Source organism: Schistosoma mansoni, chromosome W (assembly GCF_000237925.1).
Source record: "Schistosoma mansoni strain Puerto Rico chromosome W, complete genome".
NCBI classification, from domain to species: domain Eukaryota; kingdom Metazoa; phylum Platyhelminthes; class Trematoda; order Strigeidida; family Schistosomatidae; genus Schistosoma; species Schistosoma mansoni.
This window is the reverse complement of record NC_031502.1, coordinates 33,811,642-33,827,231: the sequence shown is the minus strand read 5'-3', so window position 1 is coordinate 33,827,231 and position 15,590 is coordinate 33,811,642. Positions and strand designations below refer to the sequence as shown.

The following is a 15,590-nucleotide window of genomic DNA, read 5'->3' as shown; positions in this document are numbered from 1 at the left end:
CCTCATTCGATTACATCAGTAAGTCACTATGTTATTCGTAACTTGATTAAATCTATAGGTCAGTAAATTTTAATAGAACTTCCAGAGATACGCCTTTAAATTGGTCATTAATTGGGAGGTCCTTATCAGTATGCATGGGTTCTGTGGTATTTTTATAATTAACGTTCAACTCAAATCATTGATCGATACCGTTCAAGAAACCATTCAAATAAAAAATGTTCTCGACAACTGTGGTTTATTTTATAATGGATCATCGAGATAAGTTTTTCAATGAAAACTTTTATCTTCGGATATTATAAATAATATTTACATTGGAACCAAAGATGAAATATATGTATATATTATTCTTTTTTTTGGATAACAAATCATGTTTAGTTTATTGAAGCTTTATTAAAGGAATTTACTTTAACAAAGTTAAATGTTTCAAGATATTACCAATGTTTGTTAAATGTTCATTAAGGCAAAATAAAAGTAACTCATAGTGTCATTGAATAAGAAAAAGAGAATTCAGCGAAGAAAATTTTCTTTTCGACGAAATCATTTACTCAAGTTATACATTCGTATATATAGTTATATGGAAAATATATGTCTACAGGAGGCTAGGAAAGATTGCATTATTAATTGATTCGACAATAAATAACAAATGAGGTTACGTACAAAATGGTTATCCACCTAGGTTCGTTGATAGCAACTTAACATCTAGACTTCATCAAGAAAAAGTTTTAACAGTGCAGAAGAAAAATTTATTTATGAATATGGAATTTGGAGGAGATACGGCTGCTAAAATCCTGAATAAACGGAGTTCAAAATCGTTGAACAAAAAAGTAGTACTTAACGTGCATAGATTTTACCATATTTTTAACAAATATAAACAGTATAATGGTTTGGATTATCCCATCATTGATATTTTGACTGAATTTTGATCAGTTTTAATGGAGATATGTATATTCTGTGTCCATTACATCAATATTAATCACTATGTTAATGTAGAATAAATAGAACATAACTAGCAATATGTTATAATGTTTTCTTTTTGTTCATTCAATTAAATCTTTCAATTAACATTTACCGAAAAGTAATAGGAATAAAATTTTATATCTTATTCAAAATTAAATAAAATTCTAATGTAAATAACTAATATATTTGTAATATCCCAATGAGTAGAAAAATTAGATTTTCTGACGTTTCGTGACTCAGTGTAAGCCACTTCCTCAGAGAAAATAAATAACCAAATTAACATTAATCCGAGTTTAAATAGTACAACGGAACAACACCTAATATTCGTGTTGTTCCGTTGTACTATTTAAACTTTGATTAGTTTCGATCTGATTATGTATTCCCTGAAGAAGTGACTTACACTGAGTCACGAAACGTCAGAAAATCTAATTTTCCTACTCATTGGGATATTACAAATATATATTATTTTATTTATAACAATCTACCCAATGCTCAATTTATTCAAAATTATCAAATCAAAACTTGGTAATGATACCTAAAAAATTCTAATGTGTTAAAATGTTGATAAACAAAAATTATTAAGAAATTATACTCCTATATGAAAAATTTTGTGATACATACCTTTAAAGTAATTTTTTTCAAAATTAGTTCATACAAAAATAATCATTAAAAAAAACTTCACGAACTTCACGTACTGGCCAATATAACCTTTTTTTAAAAAAAAGTAAACTAGTACAGACTTTGAATTCACTCAGTATTGTTTATTTGAATATTCCCATTGATGCTTAGGACTGCAATTGATCAATCTCTTATTGGCATATGTGCATACTGTGTGTATTGCCTCAATATAGCCTTAATTCACAAGCATTATAAGGAGAGATGGATAGTGGATAGCAGTGGAATCCAGTGTGATGCACGTTTCGTCATATTTGGGACCTGTCAGCTGGATGTACCTACATCCCAGAATTGATACAAGACTATATCGAGGCATTACGTACAGTATACACATATGCCCAATAAGAGATTGATCAATTGCAGTCCTAAACAACAATGGTAAGATTCAAACAAACAATACTAAGTGAATTTAAACTTCACCTCATTGCACAAGCAAGTGACTATCAGAACTCAATGGTTAAGTGGAAAACGCGATGGCGTTTGAAGCGAAAGTTACTTGGTTCGAGTCTCAGAGTGAACATCAACTCTGAGATGCGGGTACATTCATCTCACGAGTCTCAAATTGGACGGAACTCGCATTCTGGATTCCACTGCTAGCCACTATACATCTTTGCTTATAATACAGATTTTGTTGTTGTTGATAAAGCAAATATTTCAGATGGGGGTTTTGTGGAGATTTTATTCTCAGAAGGGGGGTATTTATTAATTCTTAGTATTAAATCAAACTCATTAGACTAATTTTCATGATTACATATAACTTGATTTATTATTTACTCTTTCAACTTCGTCAGATAATAGTTTATTCTCATGTGAGTCTTCTGTACTTTATCTATATACGTTACTTATACGAACATATGAATATCGAACAATTGTTTACTGTAAATTGTCTCAACACATCACTGTGACAATTTCATATGTGATATCCATTTATTCAGTTTCTTTTCATTGTAATAAACATCTACACATGTCAATAAACAAATATATATCTAACGTATATTGATGTGATCAACATCAAATAAATTCATGTAATGCATTGTTGGTTCCTATCTAACAATTAACAATATTAATTCATTGCTTGATATAATATAAAAAATATTTTACCTGCAAAACTCACCGCTATACGAAGACTTTAGTGATACCACTAATGATTTTGAAAGTTTCGATATTGTTTTTCTCTTTATTTCGAACTACAGACAATTTAACTAAATGACTTGATATGTCAATTGTTATTATTTTGTGACTACATTTTTACAAAGTTCACTACATACAATAAGTCAGGATATTATTGAAATCATATTTCTTTTAGTGAAAGCTTTGACAATAAGGCATTTACTATATATATATATATATCATTATTTAGGCTGTTTTACTGGGAAGATTCTAACCAACTTATTAAAATTTTAAAATATTTACCGTATACATTCCATCAGACCGGTTAAAATCTAGATGCTGGAACTTAAATTAACTGAAATTTTTTATCTTCATAGATGTTTGTGTGTCTAAAGCATGAATATACATCTATATATCAAGCTAACTAATCTGGTTAACTGTATACAATCTGCTTACTGATATATTATAGCCGAAAAAAAATATCTTAAGATATATTACTCTTATTCAAGATATTTCAATAAATATGGTGTGAGCTTTGACCTATATTTAAAAAAACAAGGGTGAAATCATTAAATTAATTAACTAGATGGATTCAATGAATGAATGAAAGTAGTACACATTACTTAACTGCATGATAGTTAAACAATTCTATGAGAAAGAAAATGTAATCTTAAATAGAACAAGTTAAATATAAATGACTGGTCATTGATATTCAACTGTATTTCATATACAACTACTTTGATAAATGAATTCTTATTTCATGTTTATTTTTCCTATATTACTATCTTAGTGAATAGTAACTAATGATTCTACTTGTACAAAGAGTTCGGTCATGACTTAGAAGAACTAAACAAATGAATATGTAACAGTTAGTTTTCTTTTTTTTTCTTACAGGTTATCTATATAATTAGTTATTTTGATAGAAATTTATCAGTTTGTTCATATTAGCTAGTTAAATTCATTTGTTTTCTAATCTAAGTTCATTAGTATTAACCAATTCTACTGGAAGTTAGGCGAGTTTAAACAAATTTTTGAATAAGAAAATCATTGATTCTAACAAAATGTCAAATGAAAAGAAAAAAAATAATAATACAAACTACTTTCTTATTAAAAGAAGGTATGTTAGAGAATAATTTTTATCTTCAATTAGATAACCATCCTTTTTTTTACCGTAAAACTACTAAACTACTAAACTTCAAAGCAAATAAGAAAGATAACGTCTTGAATTTAAAGGCGGTTAATGACTAGTATTTTACACTATAATAATCAAATTACAATTATAACTTGAACATCTTAGAGGTTGTGACAAACTGGATGAAGTGTATAGAAGTCATAAAAGAAAGTTAATAATAATACATAGTTGCACTCATTATTATTAATAACGTTCTTTGATTTAATCAAGTGTTGGAAGATATATAAATTAGAATTGACTGTTTATTTTATATATTCAATTGTTCAGAAATCATTCTGATAAATCATAAAGATTAAGATAATTCTTTTTATGTCATCTCTTTAAAGTACATGATGATGTTGTTCAGAAGAACAATGAAAGCTTGACAACCCATCCATCTAGCTCAGAGACCGCAACTACTCCAATATAACCACATCCCCTCAATACTACATAAACATTCTGTGGATGAGTGTCAACTAATGCAAGCTGCATGTCCAGTGAATCCTATCGGTTACATACAAATACATGACTTTGTATTACCGAACTTTTGATCTGTTAATTGTCAAAAAGAAAAGATTTGATAAGAAAACTCAGAAGATAGCTGTTTTCTCCTGTAAATTTATAGTCTGCTGGTAGTAATGTATTTATCTAGTGGTTTTATAAACAACACAGTTATTTTCGAGTAATAATTTATGGACTACACAAAACGAGAGATTCTAGCTAAGTAAAAGAACAGTCAGAGAGACTAGATGGTGAAAAAATATTTAGGTTTTGGATTTATTGGTATTCATCAATATGATGAGCTATAAACTTAAAATAAACTTATGTCTTTAAGAATAAGGTATGCTAGAACTCATGTAATTCAAAATATAGTCAAGGAATTTACCATTGATTTGTTTAAAATGCCTTTTCTCATGAGTTAGGTCATGAATAACTGAATAAGGACACCAAGGTTATTAGTTTTCATAGATCGTTAAATCCTATCGATTGTGTAAATCTACCTTATACAAATAATAATCCAGTATTATATGAAGCTAGTAGTCTACGTACTGTTGATTAATCAAACAAGATCAGTACTAACAAATATATAGAATATTGTTGGTCAATTTCAGTTTACTAGTCTGTATAATCGGATATGAGATTTAGTTATGATAACTAAGTCTGTTTAACGTGCATTACTTTGATTTAGTAAATTTATCTCATCCAAGTAAATAGTAGCTAGTTACTTTTGTTATATATTTGATTTTTCTGATATAATGGACATTTTTAACTTTTCATTCATTTCCTAAAGGGGACAACTTACTTTGAAATATTTATAAAATGTTGACCATATAATTAATCTCATTGTGGCTACGATTAAAGTAAATTCGTGTCAAAGGTATCCTTATTTAAACTTTCTTTGGATTTATTCTCTCAGTACACTTAAATCAGTATGTTAAATTAAGTTAAACATATACTATTCCATGAATATTCAAAGAGTCAAACGCCTAAATGGTTCATTGACATTCTGATTGGTATGATAACCAGTAATTTGTCGTCATCGTTTACTTAAGTCTTTCGTCCCAGTATAAAAATAGAGAAAATTCAGAGGCAACTTGCTGTTTTTAAAAATATAGGTATGTCAACTAGTGAGTGATCTAAGATAATTGTTGTCCACTTATGATTGTTCGGATACTATCGCTATATTATGAAACATTTATTCAAATACCTATGTGGTCTAGTTGAATATAGTTCGTCACGGTTATCCATCTAGATTTTTCATATTTCTTTATAGACAATATTAAAATCAGTTCATGATTAGAATTATAGAAATTCTATAATGCCCCAATACTAATGATAATCACCTGCTCACTAGTGACTAGCTTTAAAATGCAACTCTTCGAGTTTTAGTGTGAAGCTATAACCATTGGAGTTCAACCATACAGAGTGTGAGACAGTTATTCACAGTGGCCAACGGATGGTCAAGTAACAAAGTGAGTTGGCTTAATTTAAATATTAACGCCATCGGATGAGAATTTAGTGGTTTGGTGATTAAACGTCCGCATGAGAGATAGAAGGTCCGATTCCCGACTGTAGGGCCGTGGATGCACACGCCTGAAGAGTTTCATACTACAAAAAGACGGTCTTCCAATAGTTCTAGGCTTTTATTGTTAGTCTAACTAAAATCATTTCGTGACTTAAACTATGAAAATCGTGCAATCTCCTCAAGTACCCTTGTATTAATTTAAGATGTTGAATTTCAATGAATTATGTCTTCACACCTTATTGAAACAGTATATTTCACTCCTATATTCACTTCTCAAAGATTTTTGAGATATTTAGAATAGTTAAGTATCTAAGTGAATCACTTAGTTAAATTGTTATGTTTTGTTAGATAAATGTAAACTAATTTACATTCTTGTCTATCTAGCAAAGTGATAGATATTGAAAAGTAGAATTATGTTTAATTTATTAAATATTTTTAGCCTAATTAATTACTTTGATAGTTTACAACTAATCGCTAACATTTTTAAAAGTAATAAACTGACCATCCTACTTTCGCAATCAAATAAATAACAAAATGATATTGTTTTAAAAGTTGTGCTTCATTCTATGTATATAGAAAAGTAGTTCATAACATTCTTAGTATCAGAAATTACCCGGTAGATTTTAAATTATATGCGAAAATTTAATACTATATATTCTATGGCATTCACATGAAATCCTGAAGGCCAAAGGAGAAGAGGAAGACCAAAGAACACATTACACTGAGAAATGGAGACAAACATGAGAAGAATGAACAAAAATTGGATAGAACTAGAAAAGAAGGCCCAGGACAGAGTGGGTTGAAGAACGCTAGTCGGCGGCCTGTGCTCCATTGGGAGTAACAGGCGTAAGTAAGTAAATAAGTAATTCTATAGCATGTATTTCTATGCAGTCTTATCCTAATTGAATTGCTTAGTCAATTACTTATAATTATCATTAACCTATAATAGAATTTATCTTGGAATATCAAGTAAATAACTCTTATGCTAATTGAAATGGGTTCGAATCCCATCAACTATATAACGACTTGAAATTATAGATACATCTTATTGACAACTACTAACTAGCATAAAACCTAGATTCAAGACATACTGTCGATCACCTTTATCCATATAAAGTTAGATAGATGATTTACTGATTACATATTTCTAAAAAAACCTCTCAAAAATTTTTTTAATTAAAAGAACACAGTTCGTAATTTAGCTAGAAATTTTTATCCACCAACAATCAGTTTTATATACAAAAGAGATAATAGTAATGAAAAAAGAGATCCACAATGATGAAATATGTTCAAAATTAATAACAGAATACACTTGCATTATGTATTGTATTTGTAGTTGTATAATTTTTTTGAATTTCTAAATTTTCTTTCTTCATTATTGAATTATTTGTAGATTTTGATGAAGATTCTTCATGAGAAGAAACTTTTGTAAAAGCTGAATTATAATTCCAATCTTCATTATTACTATTATTATTAGTAGTAGTAGTATTAGTATCAGTAGTAGTAGTAGTAGTAGTATTATCAGTATTATTAAAAAATATTGGGGAATTATTATTGTCATTATAAGATTTTAAATCTAAAATATTTTCCATTTTTTCTTGTTCCATTTTTTGTTTATATTTAGATAAACTTAAATCAAGCGGTTCATTTGTATCTATTATAAATGATGGATATGATTTCATTGAAATATTATCATTAAATGGATATGGATATTGATCATTTAGATTTGTATTAAATTTATTAAATTGTAATTGATTTTCATTTAAAAAATTTTGTTGTTTTAAATTATTATTTAATGATAAATCAAATGAATTTAAATAATTATTAAATATTGATTGATTAATTAAGTTATTAGATATTTCATTATTATTATTAGTATTATCAGTAGTATTAGTAGTAGTATTGTTAGTAGTACTGAATGATTGTTGATTAATTTGTTTATAAAATTCATTTATATAAAAATTAGTTAATTTTGTTATATTAAATTGTACATTAGAAATATCATTCATTGAATTTGATAAATAATTATTAACTAATTTAGTAATTAATTCATTATTAGATGTTTGTATATTTGAATGATTGTTTAAATTGGATGAAGTTATCATTGGTTGATTGGTAGATTTTTCATTGGAATAGATTGATTCATTATTTATTAATGATAATTTATTATTATTAAATAATTGTGAATTATTTAATGTAGTAAACATATTTGGAATTGACCATAAGAAATCAGATGAATTTGTACACTGAAATATATATATATACATATTCTATTATTAAAGAAAATAATTCATTATAATGAAATCATGAGTCAATTGGAGCTAGACCACCATGGAAAACATGGAAGTACTAAACGGCCGTTTCGTCCTATTATGGGACTCCTCAGCGATGCGCATCCACGATCCCGCATCGCGAGATTAGAACCCGGGACCTATCGATCTTACGCCAGAGCACTTAACCATTAGATCACTGAGCCGGCATCTGATGGTGTTAATGTCTAATTTCAACCAATCCATGGAATTGAGCAACCGTTCATCAATTGTCTTCAGTGAGTTGATATCTCACAACAGATCTGGTTGAACTCCATTGGTCCCATAATAGGACGAAACGGCCGTTTAGTGCTTCCATGTTTTCCATGGTGGTCTAGCTTCTATTGACTCATGATTTCAACTATGAAAATACTGAAATCTCCATAAAACCCCTTCTCATTATAATGAAATGATATGAATACAATTAAAATATTATTTGAATTAAATTTGTTTAATTTTTGTTTTAACTACAAAAGTTTAACAAATATTATTTATAAATTTAGAAAGATTTGTATACACTACTGAATTTCTTAGTTTTTAATATCATGAAATGATCTTGGTTAAATAACTATTACAAACCAGAAAACATTCTACAGCTTTTTATTTCTAGTATGGAACTCTTCAGTGATGTGAATTCATGATATAAGATATATAACCTAGAAATCTCAACGAACTCTCTATACTTATGTGATTTTTTAATCAGTGACTAATTTCAGGAGGTGATTCCTGGAGTTTCTAATGAAAACTATGTCAAAAGAGATTCTTTTATGTAGAATGTGAGAGATTTACCCATCAAAAGAAATGTAAAATAGTTCATCAAATCGTGAATTTGTTGAATTTAGACTCGAGCCCAGTAGTATTAATGTTAGACGCTTACCATGAGACCTGAAAATTCTTACTTCTGTCCTCGGTTGAGTTATTGATACACAATCCTAAAAAGAACTTAGACAATGACAAGACATCAGTCCAATGCTTTCTGGTTTGTAATGATTGTTTGACTGAAGTTAATTCACAAGGTAAACTCTAAAAATGTCATTTATTTTTCTTAAAATATAACAGTTTTCAAAAACCTATGATGGTTAGCAACGATGTCTGGAAACAGAATACAAAACAGTATTTCTTTCAATATTGTACTCATCAGAGTTTCATCTCTAAAGTTGATTCGGAGTTAAATTCTTTTCTATTTATCGCATTAAGATAATTTAAACTTCATTCAAACGTGTATACAACTGATACACTGTCTTTTTATAAAAAGAAATTGTTTTGTTAATTTAACTTACATCCGATTCTTCTTTAACACAGTCCTTACTTTTTTCAGATAATAACAGGTTTTAAGTCGTGGGGCTTTCATCTTTCTTCTGAATGATGTCATCAGTACAAACTTCAAGTAGAAGTGAAGTGTTCTAATTTCTCCATATTTAATAAACAATGATAATTTAGTTCTGCACAGTTTAACACTTTATGGTATATTTAAAAAAGAAAGATAACTAAAACTCATATTCATATCACCGCTTGACATTCTTAGAAGTCTTGCATTGATTATCCTTTCAGCATTATCCTATGCATAAATGTATGTCTTTTTATTAAATAGATACAAAGTATCTTTAGACCAAAATCAAAATATGTTTGTGTTAATTACTAATTTAATATAAAAATGTTTGAGAAAAAATGTTGAATCTTATCCAAAATTTATCAACTCAAAACTAAACCAAACCTCACACTATAGATGAAGATAAACTTTTACCTCCATGTGACATACATGATACATTCCAACAATCACTCTTGAAATCAGAATTCTCGGAAATAAATAAACAAATACCAGATTATATAGAATACTGTATAACTTAGATTTTTACTCATTAGTCATAGAAGGTTACTATGTAAATATTCAATAATATACAATATTATAATTACCTTTTCATTACCTAACGTGTATGACGGGCTACAAGTGTCAACCTTAATTTGTGTTTGTAATTGGTTCATTTCTTCGTTTTCTTTCATAACTTCTTTTTCTCCATATTTATTGATATTGGAATTGTGAATTTTCATTAGATAGTTTATATTATTATTATCGTTATCAATATGATTGAATTTAGGATTTGCCACTGAATAATCAAAATATCTATGTGAACCAGGTGGACGTCCACGATGTGTACGCCTTGATAATAAAGTTGGATTATTGTGTTCATTTGTGTAGGATAGTGTCATTGGTACTGCTGGTCCTGATGATGATGACGATTTTAACAATTCTGATGATGATGTAATCAAATTATTTTTTGACCAGTCAATTAGTTTCGTATTATTACTTGTTAAATTATAATTTAATTTAGTCAATTTATTCATTTCTTTTAGTGTCATCAAACCACAACGTGATTTTTTAGATTGCTGATATTCTTGCTGCACAATTTCAGCATGACGACTTTTTAAATGATTTAACATAGTGGTTGTTGTACCGGAATTATTAAATGCTAATAAACTATCACATAGAATACATTGTGTATGAGTTAAATCTTTAGTACCCAAATGTAATTCAGGATGAAAAAAATATTTCCATACAAATGATTTTTTAGTACCAGTACGACTACCCCAATTCCCTGAACGTCTTGTTGAATTACGCCAAAAATTGAATATTGGATTTGTTGTAGTAATACGTAAAGAATTTGTAACCGTTTTCATTTTCGTTTCTGTGTTATTATTAATGGTATCATAATTACTGTTACAGGTTCGAATTGGACTAATAGTTGAACTTGGTATAGTTGAAGAAATTATAGCACTAGGAACGTATTCTTTAATATGATTTGAAACGATCACGTTTGTACTTGACTTGTCGAATTGTGTTTGCTCATTTTCTGTATATTGATTACTATCGTTTGTGTTATAAATATCAGTTGTTAGGTTAGTTGAGTGATAGTACTGTTTGAAATTCATATCCATGACAAAGAACACTAATGGTTGTTATTTGATGTTCCTTTATTTATTACCTCGATCATTTTCATTACATCTTAAATTTCTGTTGGTTCGGTATTCGGAAGACTTCGAAAGTTGTATTAGTGAAATTTTAATCAGTGGATACATATATGGCTATACAACAACCAAAGCGTTTATTTTTATGAATAATGTAAGGAAGGGGGGTTTAGAATAGAAATTGAATCTTTAGTGTGCTATTTTTCTATCTAACCTTTTCATGTCACTCTTTCTACCCCTCTATTAGCTAAGATGAAATTCTGATTGGTTGAATTTCTGTCGTTCACTAGTTTGACCAATGAACGTAGATTTAAGAAGAAATACCACTAAAATATTATTTCAAGCGTTTGTTCATTCACATTTCATAAGGATGAAATTTATTTGTGTCGCTATAATACTCAATTATCTGCTTACAATGAAAAATGATTAGCTTGACCACTTAAACATAAGGTTTTAGACTAATACCGATGAGAAGTTTTAGTACACTGAATTCATGTTGTTTATCAATACTTACAGATTTTTGTTTGATCGAGAATATTCCAAGATTATAAATCTTTGATTTTTGAATTAGATCTTCAGCTAAGGTATTATATAAAAGAGTGAGTTTTCCATTTAGAAATATTCTTTGTGCGAATCATTAACAAGACGAAAATTAGGCGAGACTAAATTTTAATTTCCAGTTGAAATTAACAGCATAATTTCAAGGGGATCAAATCTCTCGTTTGATATTCTAATAATTGAATCAATTGAACCTAGACCAACAGGGAAAACCTAGAAGCACTGGACGGCCGTTTCATCTTATTGTGGGACTCCTCAGCAGCGCGCATCCACGACCTCGCCCCGCGAGATTCGAATCCAGGACCTACCAGTCTCGCACCAGAGCACTTAACCGATAGACCACTGAGCTGGCACCCGATGGCGTTAATGTCTAACTTCAACCAATCCAGGAAGTTGAGCAACCATTCACCAATTGTCTTCAGTGAGTTGATATCTCACAGCAGATGTGGTTTGAACTCCACTGGTCACTGGTAGGTCCTGAGTTCGAATCTCGCGAGGCGTGGTCGTGAATGCGCACTGCTGAGGAATCCCACAACAGGAAGAAACGGCCGTCCAGTGCTTACAGGTTTTCCCTGTTTGGTCTAGCTTCAATTGACTCATGATTTCAACTATATAAAATTACTAAAATCACCACAAAAAAACCCCTTCTGATAATTCTAATAATTATCATTTTATAAATGAAACTTATGAAAAATACGTCTATACAAGTATTAAATATAGAAAAGACTCAACGATCTTTTAAGTTCAATTGGTCAATCACAATACAGTTTTCAGTAGAAAGAGTTTATTTGTTGATTTAGAACAACATATATAAGCGAATTATATTTTTTTCGATTAGATCCTCATCAGGTTTTACTCTAATATACAGTAAAATTTAGATGAGCATAAATTCTTAAACAAATATTTTATACTAATATGAAATCTACGCAAAATATTTCGAACCCGTTGGCCAGACAATATCAGCAACAACCTACTGTGGGAGAGAACAAACCAGATTCCATCCAGCGAAGGAAGAAATCAGGAATAAGCGCTGGAAGTGGATAGGACACACATTGAGGAAAGCACTCAACTGCATCACAAGGCAAGCTTTCACCTGGAACCTTCAAGACCAAAGGAGAAGAGGAAGACCAAAGAACACATTACTCCGAGAAATGAAGACAGATATGAGAAGAATGAACAACAACTGGATAGAACTAGAAAGGAAGGCCGAGGACAGTGGGTTGAAGAAAGCTGGCCGGCAGCCTATGCTCCATTGGGAGTAACAGGCTTAGGTAAGTAAGTAACTGAAAAATCAAGATCCTCACTGATATAGAAATCACTAGATACAACAAGGCACTATCCTTTTCGTTACAATTGAAAAAGAGATAATTTTATTTAGTTGTTATCAATGACACTTTGGTTTACTTATCATTTCGTTATAAAAATAAATTTACTTTTTGGAAGCTTGAATAAACCCTTGTATACTAAGAAATTAATTTAAAATCATTATAAAAATTAATAGATCTATGAGTGATCTTTTGTATTTTAACTTTAGCTTCATACAGCCGTTGCTTGTTCTTTTCAGAAATGTTTGCTAGTAAGAATAAATCCAATATTCTTTTCAGAGTAATCACCTATATGAAGATGTCATTCAATGTAAGGAAGAAGATTTACCACGAAAATTTATACTTTATTTTTGTAGTATTTAACTTACACTTGTTATCCATTTAAAAAATCTTTAGTTGTTCATTAAAATAATGTTTTCATGCTTACTATGAAATTGAATGAACACTCTCGACCTCAGGAAATGAAGATGTTTTCATCTTATCAATTAGGATAAGGTAAATAAAAGTAATCAAAATAAGAATAAGGGCTAAAATACAATCTCTTCACTGAAGGAAAGTAGCAGTTCAGTCAACATATAAACAATTTAAATTATTTTAAGTATTTCCTGTATAAATGAATAATATCTAAGCAAATTCGTTAGATTATTATTTTTCCTTATTTATCGTAGGTTTTATATGGGTACCAGGACAAAAAGAACATATTATTTTTCAGGTCAATGCTTATTTTCTATCTTACCTTTTGAAATTGGCTTCAAATGAGTTGTTATACAGAATAAATAATAAACAATAGGTCAATAGAAAAAAGGATAATTCTATATGATGAATTGTTTTTGTTAATAACTGTGTTACTTTGTATTGTTTCTGCAGATTTTCATTAAAATTAATGAGTTGAATTTCAGTGACCATCAGTACGCTTATTTCATTTCATGATAGGTTAAAGAGATTAAATTCGCAGATAGGTAAGAAAAACTATTTGGCTGTGGTATTACAAAGGAAGACAATCTAGCCATATTCATCATGAATTTAGTAGTTTACTTCTTGATCATATATTTCATCATAAAGTTTGAAATCTCTTGCTTAGTATTAGAAATATCCATAAACTTTTACTGGTAACAGTACTCGTGTGTTCATTAGTGACTAACTATGAGATGAATTATGGGAGTTTTTGTGTGAAATCACGTCATGTGAATTATAACCACATTGGGAATGAAATAGAAGTCATTCTTGGAATGGAATGAACGTCATGTTGTAGAGTGAATTGACTAGAATTGAAAACATGAATTACTGTATTTATAAATATTCTGGGTTTATTTTTTGTGAAGTGGTGGATGGAACATAACGAAGGAGTATGCGACGAAAATGAGATTCTCCCACTTTTAATCCAATGTTTCTTTAGTTTCTCGTCAATCAGTGGTGAAAATAAACTTTTCTAGAAGTGAATACATCAGTTTAAGTTAATATTCTGTCTCATTCCATACTTCGTTAAAATTCACTTGGATAATTTAGAAGATTCATTTTCTTCCTAATCTGCATTTATATTGCTTAAAACAACACTATGCTATACGCAGCTGGAGCTTGGAGAACTACCACAACCATCATCAGGTATTTATGAACAATTATTTACGCAAGATACTGAATGTCCGTTGACCGGATACCATCAGCAACAACCTACTGTGGGAGAGAAAAACCAGTTCTCATCTGAGGAGGAAATTAGGAAAAGACGTTGGAAATGAATTGGACATACATTGAGGAAATCGCCAAAGTGCATCACGGGGCCAGCTCTAAGTTGGAATCCTGAAGGGAAGCGGAAAAGAGGAAGGCCAAAGAACACTCTGTGCCGGGAATTGGAAACAGACATAAAATAGATGAATAGGAACTGGAAAGAACTGAAAAGGATTACTTGGAACACAGTTGGGTGGGGAAGTGCTGATGAGCGGCATATGCTCCTCCACGAAGGGTAACAGACGTAAGTAAAGTAAAACATCACGCTATTAAAATAATCGTTAAAAAGGTGATTTTGTAGTTTCTGCTTTTAAGAATGATTTGATGAAGAATACAGTATTAAGTATTGGTTAATTGAAGTCAATAGAAGTAAACTGGTAGTCCAATAGTCGATATATTTCACCAATTTACTACATCTAAGACATTGTTAAGTCTTATTCTAAATATTTTTTTCAAAATAACTCCTCCTCAATTAAAAACAATTTGGAAAGAGAATGGATTGATCCTACCTTCAAAGTAATTTATGATTAAAAATGAATCAACTTATGTTCTTCTCAGATTTAGCACATTTTTCTTGCCTTTATATCTGTTAGATAAATCTTTCTTGTTGAATAAAAATTTTCAAGAATTTATGAGCTAATTTAAGTAGATAATATATTTGTAATATCCCAATGAGTAGAAAAATTAGATTTTCTGACGTTTCGTGACCCAATGGAAGACACATCTTCAAAATATAAAAATGAAAGAAGGAACGTCACTTAGTCATGCAACGT

General features: G+C 29.6%; 1 protein-coding gene across 1 annotated transcript in view; it reads right to left on the bottom strand.

The window, feature by feature from the left end:
• The window catches only part of Smp_157870 (hypothetical protein), a gene marked incomplete at both ends in the record, with an annotated part of 31,760 nt that extends 20,578 nt beyond the window's left edge, over nt 1-11,182 (bottom strand). Inside the window, 2 exons of the mRNA XM_018789455.1 lie at nt 10,163-10,406; nt 10,530-11,182. Of these exons, the coding sequence (XP_018654896.1) occupies nt 10,163-10,406; nt 10,530-11,182 (897 nt within the window). The remainder of the gene's footprint in view (nt 1-10,162; nt 10,407-10,529) is intronic.
• Nucleotides 11,183-15,590: the final 4,408 nt, after the last annotated feature.